Here is a 16,528-nt window from a genome sequence, read left to right as displayed (position 1 = left end):
TGATTGCAGGGTCCAGGGAGACCGGATATAGTGAATGCAGGGTCCAGGGAGACCAGATATAGGGCATGCAGGGTCCGGGGAGACCAGATATAGTGAATGCAGGGTCCAGGGAGACCGGATATAGGGAATGCAGGGTCCGGGGAGACCAGATATAGTGAATGCAGGGTCCGGGGAGACCAGATATAGTGAATGCAGGGTCCGGGGAGACCAGATATAGTGAATGCAGGGTCTGGGGAGACCGGATATAGTGAATGCAGGGTCCAAGGAGACCAGATATAGTGAATGCAGGGTCTGGGGAGACCGGATATAGTGAATGCAGGGTCCGGGGAGACCGGATATAGTGAATGCAGGGTCCGGGGAGACCGGATATAGTGAATGCAGGGCCCGGGGAGACCGGATATAGTGAATGCAGGGTCCGGGGAGACCGGATATAGTGAATGCAGGGTCCGGGGAGACCGGATATAGTGAATGCAGGGTCCGGGGAGACCGGATATAGTGAATGCAGGGTCCGGGGAGACCGGATATAGTGAATGCAGGGTCCGGGGAGACCAGATATAGGGAATGCAGGGTCCGGGGAGACCAGATATATAAATTGCAGGGAACGGGAAGACCGGATATAGTGAATGCAAGGTCCGGGGAGACCAGATATAGTGAATGCAGGGTCCGGGGAGACCAGATATAGTGAATGCAGGGTCCGGGGAGACCAGATATAGTGAATGCAGGGTCCGGGGAGACCAGATATAGTGAATGCAGGGTCCAAGGAGACCAGATATAGTGAATGCAGGGTCCGGGGAGACCAGATATAGTGAATGCAGGGCCTGGGTTTAGTAACACTTTAAGATTGTCTTTTTATAGTCTGATGGACAGGCATGTGACACCGGAAGCTGCAAAACATATTATGCTATGTAAAATTGTTAACATGTTTCCATTTCCCACGTTTATTAACTCTTTGGCTGGAGTTACACTTTAAGTGTGGCTATCACATAATCTTTCACCGTTCTTCATGCTATCTTACAGATATATACTGTATATAGGTTTAAGTGGAAGGCAAGGGAACACCTAAGTTTAAATCTACTCCCACCCCCATTCTAAGTCTTCTCTATCTACCCTGTAAAAGGAAAGATGCCCATACTTACCTATTCTGAGGGTGCTCCGGTCTGGTCACATGATCAGGTCCCAGTGCCAGCTTCAGTTTGGAAGAGAGACAGCCAACAACGGATGCCCCCATAGTAAGCCTATGGGTGATATCACTGCATAGGCTTTGCAGCCGTTGTTGGTGATGTCTCCTCTGCACTGAAGCTGACGCTGGAGAGATCATGTTATCTGACCAGAGTGACTTCACAATAGTAAGTATAGGCATCTTTCCTTTCACAGGGTAGACAGAGTAGGCTTAGAATGGGGTCGAGAGTAGATTTAAGCTTAGTTAGGTTTTGACTTGCCTTCCACTTTAATAAATCTATAGCTGAACTGAAAGACCAACCCTTTGGCTTCATGCTTTTCAAGTAATTAAAAAAAAATATATAAATCATTTGTTTTAGTATAAAATTCTCTGTTTCCTCCTGCAGCATCATCAGATAACCTGGCTCGGCTGTGGTGCGTAGAGACCGGCGAGATCAAGAGAGAATACAGCGGGCATCAGAAAGCGGTGGTCTGTCTAGCATTTAATGACAGCGTGTTGGGCTGACACAAACTGATTACATGAGCCCTCAGCACAAGATCTGGCTTTCAATGCCACCTTGCTGGGTTACAAACACAGTCAGCCAAAGAAAGAGACTTTTGTTCTGAAGTAGAGAAAAATGTCAGAATTTCAGTTTGGAAAGATAACCCCAGCTGAATAGTTGGATCACTTTGAAATGATTACACCACATGAGGGGGATGTGTTTATATAGTTATAATAGTGCCGTCGTACCTCCCAGGGATAAGTGTGTGTTTTGTTATTCACCTGAATTCTCTCCCTGTCAATGCAGAAATGTCATGTTAAAAGCCCCCATGGACACTGACTTGTCTCCCATCTGATCTTAGGGCTGTTGACGCGTTGTCTACACTGCTAGAGTTGCTGCTTTTGTTACATAACAGTTTTCTCAGTGTCTGTTAGCACTGATCTCAGGCAGGTGAAAGGACAACCTTACAGCCTTCTCAGTGTCTGTTATCAGCACTGATCTCAGGCAGGTGAAAGGACAACCTTACAGCCTTCTCAGTGTGTTATCAGCACTGATCTCAGGCAGGTGAAAGGACAACCTTACAGCCTTCTCAGTGTCTGTTATCAGCACTGATCTCAGGCAGGTGAAAAGACAACCTTACTGCCTTCTCAGTTTCTGTTATCAGCACTGATCTCAGGCAGGTGAAAGGACAACCTTACTGCCTTCTCAGTGTGTTATCAGCACTGATCTCAGGCTGGTGAAAGGACAACCTTACAGCCTTCTCAGTGTGTTATCAGCACTGATCTCAGGCAGGTGAAAGGACAACCTTACAGCCTTCTCAGTGTGTTATCAGCACTGATCTCAGGCAGGTGAAAGGACAACCTTACTGCCTTCTCAGTGTGTTATCAGCACTGATCTCAGGCAGGTGAAAGGACAACCTTACTGCCTTCTCAGTGTGTTATCAGCACTGATCTCAGGCAGGTGAAAGGGCAACCTTACAGCCTTCCCAGTGTCTGTTAGCACTGATCTCAGGCAGGTGAAAGGACAACCTTACAGCCTGACACTCTTGAGAGGGAGAGAATACTAGAAGATCATCAAAACCAGTCTCTGAGAGAAAAGGCTTTGCTATTATAACAATTCAAGTGTAGAGATTCAGATGTTACAGATGCCGACTGGTTCTCTTTAGGTGTACATCCATACCATATGTAAAATAAGTTTGCATAATTTATAAAGACATTTTCTGTTTTTATGAATTGTGCCCCACCTATTCAACTAAAGCAGTAATTAATATTGTGGTTTTGTCACGGTTTGTCATATCTATTGGTGAATGCAGAATACTTTTCTTATGTTCATGGAATTTATTGACAAATCTTGAATATTGTGGCAAGAATGGAAAAAGTTGGCATCAACAGACAACTCATGAATATAGTTAAACCCCATCTCCCATTCTCCATGCAGTGGGGCTGTGCCCGCACTGCATAGGTTGCTTACTCATTTTGTCTGCGGGTGAAGAGAAAGTTTATACTCACACGATCCTTCGTTCCACTGGAAAAGGCACTCCCCCCACCACTAGTCCTGCAGTGGACTGTTCCTGGTCTGTGGAGCCTGCCCTGTGCATTATGACATCAGGAACAGTCCACTATTTAAGACCACTGGTGTTTGTGGGGGGGGGGGGTCAGAACAGCCTTGTGCTGGGAGAAGCAGGTAAGCATATCTCCTCTCAAGCAGTTAACCCATGCAGTGCAGGAACAGCCCCACTGCAAGGGAAAATTTTTTTTTTGCTCAGAGTTGGACTTTAAATGGCTTTTTTTTTTTTTTAAATGAAATATCGGCAAACCTAACGGTGGAGCTGCAGAAAACTGTCGTCTTTTTCTATCCTCTGAAGCAGTCACTTCAAACCACCTCACTGTTAACAGTTTGATTGAACGTTTAGTTTAAATCTGCTAAATACATTCCAGGTTGATCAAAACAAAAGATGTGCAAAGTCTTACAGTTTGTTTTCTTTAGAGAGCAGCCACAGTCTGAGAAGAAAAGCCTATCCCCTGCCAGCATGCTGCAGTGAGGGATCCTTGCTTTCTGTGTGGAAGCAGCGGTCTCTCTTCAGAGGTCCAGTATGCCCCTGCTGAGTTAAACCTGTAGCTCTGCTTTCAGCAGAGCATATGCATCCTGCTTATTAGAGAGCTCTAGCTTTGACTCAGCAGGGGGTACGTTGGACCTCTGAAGAGAAACCGCTGCTTATGGCATCCTCAGCCTACTACAAACCTGTGTTTCATTGCACCAAAATGCGCAGATGTGAATCATCTATGGACTGTGGTGCACTGTTTTTAACCTCTTCACGCCGGCCGAACGCAAATGTGTGGCCTTCCGGCGTCTGGGCCTAGACGCCGAGTGACCGTACATTTGCGTTCTTTTAAAAAAGAACATATGTGCTGAGAGTGCACGCTCCCAGCACACATGTCTGGTACTCACGATAAGGTCCCGATCTCCTCTTTCGATCGGGACCTTTCCCGATCATGTGACGGCGTGTCACGGCGGTCACATGACCCTAAACCCCGCCCCGCCTCCTGGCTTCTGAAACCCTTAAAGGGCCGGGAGGCGCCGGTGCAAAGGGGTTACAAAAGCTGGGCTTCCCTACTGTACCACACATTGAGTATGTGGTATTGCACTGCAAATGTGTGAACCAGAGCTTTGTGAACTGAAAAAAAAAAGTTTTGGCTGGTGGATTCGCAAATAACATATGGAAGTGAATATGAAAAAATGAAAAATAAATATTGACTATAAAAAGTTATGTTAGGCATTGACATTAGAATGTGTTTTTCATACCAAGTGATGCACAAATGCATTCAATAAACTTTATTGAACAACACAGGACACACCCTAATGTAACACGCAGTCCCGCCCATTACTATACTTCTTCAGCTCTCCAGCTTTTATAGAATGGAGGTCAGGGCTGCACTGGACCATCTCACACGTTTCATCGTGTAATGTCACTGGTTTAAGCAACATCTAAAACAATTATTTTTCATGGATGAAGTCTTTTTTTTTTTTTTTTTTTAATCCAGAATGAATGAGAACTAAACAACTGCTGACAGCAACTGTTTGATTAGTAGGGAATGTGCAAAACACGGCACAGTCCAGCTGCACAAAAAAGATCAAACATTTATAAACGCAAAAAAAACAAAAACTGGAAGTGCCGGACTATGTGCAAATCTGCTTCAAGGGGACTGTCCGGGCAGAGCCGTGTGGTGCCGGTGCCATCAGGTCCAGCTTAATCAGGCAGGTAGTAAAAACAGACAGACACACAGATGTTGTTGGGAAAACAGATGTCGATGCAGAGATAGATGAGACGTCTTGTTGGACCTGCAGGGATCGGAAGATAAAATGTTACATATTGGGTAGAGCACACTTTATTTTACTATATGATGTACCCATACACTGGCCAGTCATCTCACAGATTTGGTCATCTTAGATTCATTTTGCAGATCTGTCTGATCAGAATTCAGAGGAAAAGTCTGGATACATAATGAGTTCAATTGTATGGGTATACATCTATTATATGACTACTTCAACTGTATTCCAACAGCTGGTGTGATTTTGCTATATGTATTTATGAACTAAGGCAGGCCGTAGATGATACAATTTTCTTTCCATCCATCATGGGTGGAAGTAAAGAAAATCGCTTGATTCCCCCCATCAATACAGTCAGCTTTGAGTAGGGAATGCTTCCCATGGAGCTATTGTTTTCTGCCGGTGGGGAACCTTCGCGGCTGGCACAACACAATGATCACTGCTGACAGCCAGCATTACTGTGTACAAAAAAAATCCAGGCTGGTTGTATTGAACTCGATTGATGGACTTCAATCAGTACAACCAGCCTGCCCGTAGGTGGATCGAATCTCAGCTGGTCCCTGCTGAACCAGCCGAGATTCGATTGTTCTAGGAGCAGCTTAACCCCCGGTTCACATCTCTGCGGCCGTGCGGGCCGTGTTTTGCATGGGCACGAGAGCCCATTCATTTGAATGGAGTCCCGTGCCCGTGACACGCAGGGAAAGAAGTCCCTGCACTTCTTTAGAAAACGCAGCCCGCACGGGGACCCTCGGTTCCCAGTACGGTTGCGTTTCCCAGTGTGGGCGGCGTGCCATTAGAACTAATGGCACCCACCCGCGGGTCCGCATTCCTCTGTGCGGCTGGTGCGGCTGCATGGATTTTCATGCAGATCCCCAGCGGTACCACCCGCACAGATGTGAACCTAGGGTAAGTCTGGGCTGCCTGAACTTGAGGACAGGTTGTGGCTGATGTTTGTACATTCGATAGAAGGTTCCCCAACATCTCTGCCTAACTTGCCGACACCTAGATTAAAGTGGAACTAAAGGAAAAACTTTTTTTATTCCATTCTAAATAGATTAAGGGAGGGCTATAACCCCTGACATTTTTTTTGTCCATCTGTGTCCCATTGGGGAGCTTTCTTATCACTTCCTCTCCCATAGCCAAAACAGAAAGAGGAAATCCCTCCAAAGTGATAGAATCCCTTGTTGTCACCAGGGTCAGTGGAATTCATGTCCCCATTAGTAGATTTTCCTCCTATTTCTGTTCTAGGGACAACCAGAAATTGGGTATTTTCTTTCACTTTCAGCGATAATGGGGGCACAGACAGCAATACAATCCGGACAGGTGTTTTAGTCCCTCTCCACTCTAAAAAGATTTGCCTTTAGTTATACTTTGAAAGATAAAACAGCTTGAGTTCATCTTTAAAGTATTTGTATCTCTCTGCATCCAGTCTTGAAATTTACACACTTGCATCAGCCTGCATAGACAGGCTTTTCTTTACTGCAGGTAATCAGTACAGCAAAATAAATGGGGCTGGGCATCCTTCAGCCAGAAAATGAAACAGGCGCTATCAGACTTTCTGCAACTTTTAATGCACATTGTGAGAAGCTCACAGTGTGCAGTGAAATCAGAGAAAACTATTTCATTTCGGGAGCGGAACCTATACAAGTAGGTAAGGCTGGAATTCTGCATTCATTCTTACAATTTCAGCAAATTTTGTTTTTTTCCCTCCTCCTGCTGTTCCCTTGGTTCATCTGCCTGGCTGGGTAGTGTCTACCTACCTTCGCTCTTCTTCACCCAGTATATAGGGAGCTGGTCACACAACTGCTGTACAGGCTCTCCTACGAGCTCATGGTTGACCTTCCGACCGGCAAGCACTCCTAGGAATTCTCGGTAGTAGCGCGTCCTATTATTTTGCAGCAAAAGGATCCCATCCTGCAACAGAGCAGAGACTACACATCATGCACTTGCTTAGAAAAAAAATATGCCTCCTCATCCTTACATAAACTGCAAGGAGTTTAGCTGTTAATGTGTAAGCAATGGCAAAAGTCTTTTTTTTTGTTGTTTTGGATAGAGTGGAGATGGATTAGAACCCTTGTCAGTTTTTATTGCTGTCGGTGTCCTCATTAGGGAGATTCACCCTCTATTTGTGATGGTTGTCATTATCATCAAAAGTAAAAGAAAAATCACAAATTTTGGGTCAACACCATTAAAGTAATAGAGGGGAAATCTTCCAATAGTGACACTAGATCTGATGACCCCGGTGACACCCTGGGATTCCCTTCACTTCAGAGGGATTTCCTCTCACTTTCTGTTTTCCCTATGAGACTTAAATGGCACAATAAAACTGACAGGGGTTATAACCCTCCATTTCTCTATCCAAAATGAAAAAAAAAAAGTTTTACCTTTTAGTTCTACTTTTAATCACTTCCCCCCGGGTGGACGTCTTATGACGTCCTGGGGTTTAATTGGTTGTACTGGAATGAAGCATGCAGCTACAGGCATCATCCTGGTATCGACGTTTTCAGTCGGCGATGCTGTTTGCTGATGTAAAAAGTGATTTGAGTGGGTACATAGCCACTCGATCACTTTCACAGGTGGTGGAAGAGGGTGCTCTCCCCTCCCCCCCTGCAGCCCCGGATTTCCCGAGCTCTCCTATCCCATCGCGGAGTCCAGGACCGCTTCAACCGGCCGCATCTCTATCAGTGAGCTGAGAGAAAAGGTTGTTCCTCCTTCTCTGAGACATCAGAAACTAGAAGCGACGAGGACTTTGTCACTTTCATTTTCAGTTGTTTGTTTACTGGCCAGTCTGTGTCTGATAGAATGCACTGGAGGCCAGAGGAGAGATGTGGGGTGTATTAGACCCCAGATTTCTCCATAAAGATTAACTTTCACAGCTCATGCTATCACAAGGGATGTCCTTCATCCCTTGTGATAGCAATAATGTTGATGGGAAAAAAAAAAGCTTTTGAAGTGCAGCCCCCCCATGCACACATGCAAATGCAAACGTATATGTTAGACCCGCACACCTATGTAAACATTGTTTGCACCACACGTGAGGTATAGAACGTCAGAGCAGGAGCAACAATTCTAGCACCAGAACTCCTGTGTAACCTATAAAGGTTTTTAAATCGACACCTATGGAGAATTTTAGGTACCATAGTTTGGCACTGCTCCAATGTAACGTTAGGTATCTATTTACTCGGCGCAACATTATCTTTTATATTTTAACAAAAATTGGGTATCCTATTGTGTTTATGTACACTAATTTATTAAAGTGTATTTTTTCCTAAAAATTTTCATTTGTAAAATCCTCTGCGCAAATACCGTTTGACATAAAAAAAATTGCAACACCCATCATTTTATTCTCTAGGGCAGGGTTTCTTAACCAGGGTTTCATGGTTTCCTAGGGCTCCACCAGAGGTTGCTTAGTGGTTCCTTGGGCAATAAGCAATTTCTGACTCCCAATAAGTTCCCACTGACACCATTGATCTTTTTAGCAATCTGTAAGGGGGCAATTCTTCCCAATGACCACAAAAATTGCAACACCCACCATTTTATTCTCTACGACAGGGTTTCCTAACCAGGGTATCATGGAACCCTAGGGCTCCACCAGAGGTTGCTTAGTGGTTCCTTGGGCAATAAGCAATTTCTGACTCCCAATAAGTTCCCACTGACACCATTGATCTTTTAAGTCATCTGTAAGGGGGCAATTCTTCCCAATGACCACAAAAATTGCAACACCCACCATTTTATTCTCTATGACAGGGTTTCCTAACCAGGGTTTCATGGAACCCTAGGGTTCCACCAGAGGTTGCTTAGTGGTTCTAAGCAATTTCTGACTCGGATAAGTTCTCACTGACACCATTGATCTTTTAAGTCATCTGTAAGGGGGGGATTCTTCCCAATGACCACAAAAATTGCAACACCCACCATTTTATTCTCTAGGACAGGGTTTCATTAAACCCTAGGGTTCCACCAGAGGTTGCTTAGTGGTTCCTTGGGCAATAAGCAATTTCTGACTAGGATAAGTTCCCACTGACACCATTGATCTTTTAATCCATCTGTAAGGGGTAATTCTTCGCAATGACCACAAGTGTAAGGAACATTCTTCCCACCGACCATCACACTAATGTATCATGAGTTCTAGTAACTTTTCGCAAGGATTCCCTGAGACCAAAAAGTTGTTTCAAGGGTTCCTCTGTGTTGAAAAGGTTGGGAAAGGCTGCTCTAAGGCCTCTGCTTAAAAAAATATATAATGTTTGGGGGTTCTAAGTAATTTTTTAGCAAAAAATGCAGATTTTTCCATGTGAGAAGTCTCAGAAATGGCCTGGTAGGAAAGTAGTTAAAAACATGTTTCTGGGGGGATTTCTGCATACTTTTAGCTATATAGCCGATGTGATGGATAGGTGTTCACAAACCTTTGGTCATATAGTATACAAACCAACATATTGAATGAGGTTGGGCAATATAAAATAGTGAAATATATCACCTTGGGTACAGACGTATTTAAGAAGGATTGTATGTTTTCTATGTCTCGGACTTCCATGCGACGCAGGAAACAGGATTTCTCTCCAGCAGCCTTATAGCACACCAGACTCTGCAAAATGATAGATGAAAAAAATCACATTACCTGCATGCATGATAAGAAGGTGTAACACAAGTATTTCTTACCTCTCATAGAAATCTCAGTACTGATAATGCTTTAGTTCTCTTTGTTATAAGCAGTCTGGGAAGCTGTGTTTACCATCATTACCTCTGTCTGGAGGCAGATATGCCACTTAAAGTACATTTGAACACTTGTCTTCTTTTTCTCTTGTACCTACAGGTATGCCTATAGGGTGGCTTACCTGTAGGTACAGTAAATATCTCCTAAATGTGCACCGTTTATGAGATATTTACTTTAGCAATGCCGGTGCTGTCACCGGCGCATGCGCACTGCGCTCTCAATGGATGGCGCGCCATGCCGGGGTGCCTGCCAGTCAAATGTCCGCAGCCCCTGAACTCGAAAGGAAGATTGGATGAAGATGGAAGCCCCGGTGAGCCGAGACACGTTCCAGCTGGAGGGCTTTGTTTTCAGGTAAGTCTTTCATACGAGCATATTATGCTTTTAATTTGTAGGGAGATTTTTTTTCGGTATCTTTTTGCAGTTTACTACTGCTTTATCAAAGAGATAACGGTTTTGAAGTTGGGCTTCCCAATTAATTAACAGTCTCCAGCTCAGTTATAGGGTCACATCATGTAGAGCTAGCTGAGAAATGTTTGCAGCCCGCCATGACACTTTCTCAAAAACATCTAAAAGGTAAGCAAATAGGAACACATAACAAACATATAGTATCATTTTCCCATTTTGACTACAAATTGGAAATATACTTTACAGTGGATCATGTATTAAAAAAAGAAATCTTCTATGGCACCTACACAAATTGGATAAACTTGGAGAGATCCCCCAACATGCTGTTGAAGATGTCCAGAACCTGCAATCTTCCTACATATCTGGTGACATTGCCTGATTGCTATGGTCCTAGGTATGCAGACACATAGCCATCATTTTGAGGTCATACGCTCACGCTCGATCCCCTCTCAGCAAAAACAAAAAAGCCCATTGAAAACAAAAGTTTATTTTAGAACACTTCTCTTCACTGTGATCAGATAAACCTTTGCCAAATTTTGGAAGTCCCCAACTTTGAATTTGTTTTAAAAATAACAAACGCAATACTTACCTGCTTTGTGCAGTGGTTTTGCACACAGCGGCCTGTGTCCTCTTCTCAGGTCCTCCTCTGGCGTCCTTGGCTCCTCTTCTTTTCCGAGTGCCCTGCCCCCGCTCCCTCCTCACTGGCTGTGATTGACAGCAGCAGGAGCTAATGGCTCCCCCTGCTGTACCTCAGCCAATGAGGAGGCAGAGACCCAGGAGAGCAGGCACTTACGTGCATATAGCTAGATTGTGATCGGCCTGGAGTAAGTATTAGGGGGAGCTGTTAGAACCACTTTAAGGAGACTACAGTAAAATTATTGGTTGGAATCAGTGGCGTCCCTAGGGGGTGCAGGAGCAGGATGCCAGCAGAGCTTCTGGGCTGTGTGAAGGTCCTGGCCAGTTATTGGGGTGATTCCAGATTCCCGGCACAGTGACAGCTGCCCCAGTGTAGCGGTAAAATGAGTATCCCGGACCCGTGAAGGTATGTACCACCTGAAGCAACTGCGCGTTTGCTGGTTTCAGGCCTAAGAAGCTGAGCTCCGATCTCCAACTTTAGCACAGAGCTGTCACAGTTAACCCCTTACGGGCTGCAAACCGCTGAAGCTGATCCCGAGGATCACAATGGGTTGCAAGATCAGTTAACCCCGTATAGGTTGAACTTATACGTGGTTAACTGATCTTGCAACTAATAGTGATCCGCGGGATCAGCCCACTAGTCCTGGGTTTTTTTCCAGTCAAAAAACACTGATTACAGCCCATGTGTGCATGGACACATAGGATAACATGCTGGGGATGGACACATAGGATAACATGCTGGGGATGGACACATAGGATAACATGCTGGGGATGGACACATAGGATAACACGCCGGGGATGGACACATAGGATAACACGCCGGGGATGGACACGTAGGATAACACTCCGGGGATGGACACGTAGGATAACACTCCGGGGATGGACACATAGGATAACACGCCGGGGATGGACACGTAGGATAACACATAGGATAACCTATGTGTCCATTCCCGGCGTGTTATCCAATGTGTCCATCCCCGGTGTGTTATCCTACGTGTCCATCTCCGACGTGTTATCCTACGTGTGCATCCCCGGCGTGTTATCCTACGTGTCCATCCCCTGCGTGTTATCCTACGTGTCCATCCCCGACGTGTTATCCTACGTGTCCATCCCCGGCGTGTTATCCTACGTGTCCATCTCCGACGTGTTATCCTACGTGTCCATCCCCGGCGTGTTATCCTACGTGTCCATCCCCGGCATGTTATCCTGTGTGTCCATCCCCGGCATGTTATCCTACGTGTCCATCCCCGGCATGTTATCCTGTGTGTCCATCCCCGGCATGTTATCCTACGTGTCCATCCCCGGCGTGTTATCCTATGTGTCCATGCACACATGGGCTGTAATCAGTGTTTTTTGGCTGGAAAAAAACCCAGGACTAGTGGGTTTCTAGAGGAGTTTTTTAGCTGTAAAAATGTTCGATCGCCGAAAAACACAGTAAATTGTGGCAAACCGGTGTTTTTGTATTTTTTTGTTGTACCCCCCCCAAAAAAAACCGCTAAAAAAACACAAACAAGAAAAAACGCCCCAAAAAAAAGCTGAAAAACTCATGTTTTTAATGTGATTTTACACAGCTAACGTTACCAGCGTTATTAAAACGCCCCGTGTGCATGGAGCCTTATAAGACTTTGTACAACTCACGTCTATAAGTCATCTCATGTGTGACTTTGTAATGGACTCTTGGTCTCAATAAAAATGGACTGATATGATAATATTCTGCCAATATCATCTACATTACCTAAATTACACAGCCTTTTAAAGTAATGGAAAAGAAAATCCAATGTTTTGTTTTTAATGTAAAGAACTTGGCTGCTCCTACTCCCTAATGCTGATAGGAAGGTCTGATCACCTAGCTCTTTACCTATGCTGTTTTCAAGAAGCTATAGACAGTTCCTCTCTCTAGCCATGATCTGCCTGCATTACATAGAGAAGCACAGTGATCCAGTGAAGATGACACTGGGTTTAAAAAAAAGATATTTAATAGAAATGGGAAAAAGTGTGTTTTAAAATGTTATTATGTTGATGAAGAGGGGGAGGTAGTAACCAGGGAGATGAACTATACGCAGATTTATTTTCAATTTTAAAGAATCAATATGAAACAGTTTTTAAAAATTACAAAAAAAAAATTACAATTGCCCCAGAAGCATTCTAGTTTCCTTTGTGCAGGGAGCACAGTTGTATGTACGGTGTTGCATTGCAGTAACAGGCACTCACGTGTTTGCTGTCATATAACACTACAGAGGTCTGGTTCCTGGAAGTGACGCGATAGGTGACCGTATTCCTCTTCCTGTCGGTAACAGCAGACTGGTTTACCGGGGAACCCTGCAGGTTTTTGTAGGTCAGTCGGACGACCTGTAATAGAGGCTAAACATAAAGTTCTTGTCAATTACACTTAGGTCCATATATATTTGGACACAGGCACTATTTTCATACTTTTGGCTCTGTATGCCACCAGAATATATTAATATGAAACAATCCAAATGAATTTGAAGTGCAGACTTTCAGCTTTAGTTCAAGGGATTGAACATGAATATCAAGTACACATTTTAGGAACTGCAACCATTTTTTTTACACAGTCCCTCCATTTTCAGGGCTAAAATGTAATTGGACAAATTAATACAATCATAAATAAAATGTTCATTTTTAATATTTTGTTGAGAATCCTTTTACTGGCAATGACTGCCTGAAGTCTGGAACCCATGGACATTACTAAAGACTGGGATTCCTCCTTTCTGATGCTTTGCCAGGGTCTAACTGCAGCTGTCTTCAGTTGTTCTTTGTGGGTTTTTCTGCCTTTAGTTTTGCCTTCAGCAAGTGAAATGCATGCTCAATTGGGTTGAGATCAGGTGAATGACTCGGCCATTGCAAATATTCCACTTATTTTCCTTCAAAAGCTCCTGGGTTGCTTTTGCTTTGTGTTTTGGATCATTGTCCATCTGTACTGTGAAGTGCCATACAATCAACTTTGCTGCATTTGGCTGAATCTGGGCTGACAGTATATCTCTAAACACTGCAGAATTCATCCGGCTGCTTCTGTCTTCTGTCACATCATCAATAAACACCAATGACCCAGTGCCACTGGAAGCCATGCATGCCCATGCCATCACACTGCCTCCACTATGTTTTACAGATGACGTTGTGTGCTTTGGATCATGAGCTGTTCAAAGCCTTCTCCACACTTTTCTTCTTGTCATTCTGGTACAGATTAATCTTAGTTTCATCCGTCCAAAGAATGCTTTTCCAGAACTGGTCTGGCTTTTTTAGATGTTTTTTGGCAAAGTCTAATCTGGCTTTTCTATTCTTCAGGTTTACGAATGGTTTGTACCTTGTGGTGAACCCTCTGTATTTGCTCTCGTGAAGTCTTCTCTTGATTGTAGACTTTGACATTGATACGCCCACCTCCTGGAGAGTGTCCTTCACTTGTCTGGATGTTGTGAATTGTTTTTTCTTTACCGTAGAGAGGATCCTGCGATCATCCACCACTGTTGTCTGCCATGGACGTTCATGGCTTTTTATGTTGCTGAGCTCACCAGTGAGTTCTTCTTTCCTCAGAATGTACCAAACTGTTGATTTGCCCACTCCTAATGTTGCTGCTATCTCAATGATGGATTTGTTTCATTTTTGAATCCTTACAATGGCATGTTTCACTTGCATGGACAGCTCCTTTGAACGCATGATGTAGGTCCACAGCAATATATTCCAAATGCAAATACCACACTTAGAATCAATGCCAGACCTTTTACCTGCTTAATTGATGAAGAAATAACAAAGGAGTAGCCCACACCTGGCCATGAAACAGCTTTTGAGTCAATTGTCCAATTACTTTTGGTCCCTTGAAAAAGGGGGAATGGCTACTCTTTAAGAGCTGTAATTCCTAAACCCTTCCTCCAATTTGGATGTACATACCCTCAAATTAAACCTGAGAGTGTGCACTTTCAGCCCATATCCATTATATAACTATAGCTTGAATATGTTTTGGTAAATACCTGGAAAAAAACTAAAATTGTGCCGGTGTCCAAATATATATGGACCTAACTGTATAATTTACCGTGTGTGACTGGAGTCAGACAGTCTAAAAAAAGATTTGTGTGACTGCTATGATCAATGCCACTGCTTTTCCTTTTTACTAACTTACAATTAAGAGGTATATAAGTATTCTCCTAGATGAATAGTAGATTATGGGACTTTTCACACTTACATGTATGCAGTAACTATCAGTGCATACTGTATGTTCATGTAATAGGCGAAGGGAGGGCTACAAAACTCACCTTCAATCCAGAGTTGTAACAGGAAGTACTTATTTTCCACCAATAGATGTCCTCAGTCTTCAGTGTTGAATGACAGCCAGCATCATTCAACTCCCCTACTCTCAGCCCAGGCTGTCATGGTCCCTCCCCCAGCCTGCTATTGAACAGTAAGGGAGAAGCAACTGACTGTCAGGCTCAGCTCTCATCACTTTGCTTTCTCCTCCTATCAGTATGCTCTTCATTAGCATATGAACTGATTGTTTACTTGTACTTCTTCTTCCTCTCCATATCTGAGATCTGCTGTACAGGGACTGCAAGAGACTGATTCCATGTAAAATTCAGGTACATACAATGTATTTTTTATTTCTTATTCCAGGTAGGAGAAGAACAAACTCTTGCAGTAGGGATCCCCCTCACTGCCATGGGGTAGAGGATTGTTAGGTTTATGGGGAGCTGAAAAGGTATAACTTACTTTAAACCCAGCTCTGGAGGTGTCCTCTTCTCCCTGACGCTCTGGGCGGTTCCTCTGTATCATCATCTACAATGCTGGGCTATTAACCCTGCATTTGTGCTTGGAGGAAGCAGGCGTGCAACCACAGCCTGGAGCACCTTAGTGAGGAATCTGTGGTGAACCACACGCATGGATGGAAGGAGCCTACAAGAGTTGGGAATAAGGTATTACGCCTTATCCCTTTACTCCCAGACTTAATGCTGTGTGGAGGAAGGGGGTCCACAAAAACGGTCATTTTTAGTTTATTTATAAAAGCATTTATTTTATGAAGATCTCTGTATCAGATGTAAAGGAAGCATAGAAGGATTCAAGTCCATCATAGGAATTTTGGAGCTCTGTAAATGAGAGACTTAGAAGAGAGACGCTGTGCAGTGCCAACACATTTCACTTAACAAGTCACCAGGTGAAGGGCATTGTGGAGACTTCTCTCAATCACATCCCCTTATCAAAGGAAGTCTGCAGTGAAACTGGAGAAGATCACTGAGAGTCTCCTGGCGCGTGTCCTGTTCCTGCTATAATGTTACCCAATAAATCAACCTTTGCCTGGTTACAGCAAAGGCAGTGCCGGGACAAGGTGATCCAGCGCCCAGGGCTAAGATGCCAAAAGGCTCCCAAATACAGGAGCGCTACAGTGGCAGGAAGGAGGCAAGGAAGAGAGAACACAGCCTATATCACCTCTTGTCTCTCTCCTCCTCTCCTTGTCCTGGCAGGAGTAGTTTTACCCTTGTCACTACTCCTGTCATCCTTGTAACAAAAGGAAGGAGCCACCATCCCTACAGTAAACCATTGCGCCCAGGGCTAAGATGCCAAAAGGTTCCCAAATACAGGAGCGCTACAGTGGCAGGAAGGAGGCAGGGAAGAGAGAACACAGCCTGTATCACCTCCTGACTCTCTCCTCCTCCCCTTGTCACTGACAGGAGTAGTTATACCCCTGTCACTACTCCTGTCATCCTTGTAACAGAAGGAAGGAGCCACCATCCCTACAGTAAACCATTGCGCCCAGGGCTAAGATGCCAAAAGGCTCCCAAATACAGGA

The 16,528-nt window shown here is 44.3% G+C and overlaps 2 protein-coding genes across 4 annotated transcripts in view; one reads left to right on the top strand and one right to left on the bottom strand.

Annotated features, from left to right (window-relative positions):
- MLST8 (MTOR associated protein MLST8) overlaps window positions 1-4,526 on the top strand; it is a 48,513-nt gene extending 43,987 nt beyond the window's left edge. The window contains exon 9 of one of the 2 annotated variants that reach the window (XM_089686791.1): window positions 1,566-4,526. In XM_089686791.1, the coding sequence (XP_089542917.1) occupies window positions 1,566-1,684 (119 nt within the window). In that variant the 3' untranslated portion in view covers window positions 1,685-4,526. The remainder of the gene's footprint in view (window positions 1-1,565) is intronic. The other variant, XM_089686792.1, reaches the window with a different exon arrangement.
- The window catches only part of BRICD5 (BRICHOS domain containing 5), a 30,358-nt gene continuing 18,308 nt past the window's right edge, over window positions 4,479-16,528 (bottom strand). The window contains exons 3-6 of one of the 2 annotated variants that reach the window (XM_089686793.1): window positions 12,949-13,098; window positions 9,460-9,567; window positions 6,749-6,902; window positions 4,479-5,000 (exon numbers count right to left, since the gene is read on the bottom strand). In XM_089686793.1, coding sequence (XP_089542919.1) covers window positions 4,909-5,000; window positions 6,749-6,902; window positions 9,460-9,567; window positions 12,949-13,098 — 504 coding nt within the window. In that variant the 3' untranslated portion in view covers window positions 4,479-4,908. The remainder of the gene's footprint in view (window positions 5,001-6,748; window positions 6,903-9,459; window positions 9,568-12,948; window positions 13,099-16,528) is intronic. The other variant, XM_089686794.1, reaches the window with a different exon arrangement.

Source organism: Staurois parvus, unplaced genomic scaffold, assembly GCF_062004578.1.
Source record: "Staurois parvus isolate SC_StPar_1 unplaced genomic scaffold, SC_StPar_1.0 ptg000412l, whole genome shotgun sequence".
In the NCBI taxonomy this organism is placed as follows: Eukaryota; Metazoa; Chordata; class Amphibia; order Anura; family Ranidae; genus Staurois; species Staurois parvus.
Note: the sequence above shows the minus strand (reverse complement) of the source record. Positions and strands in the feature narration are given on the sequence as shown.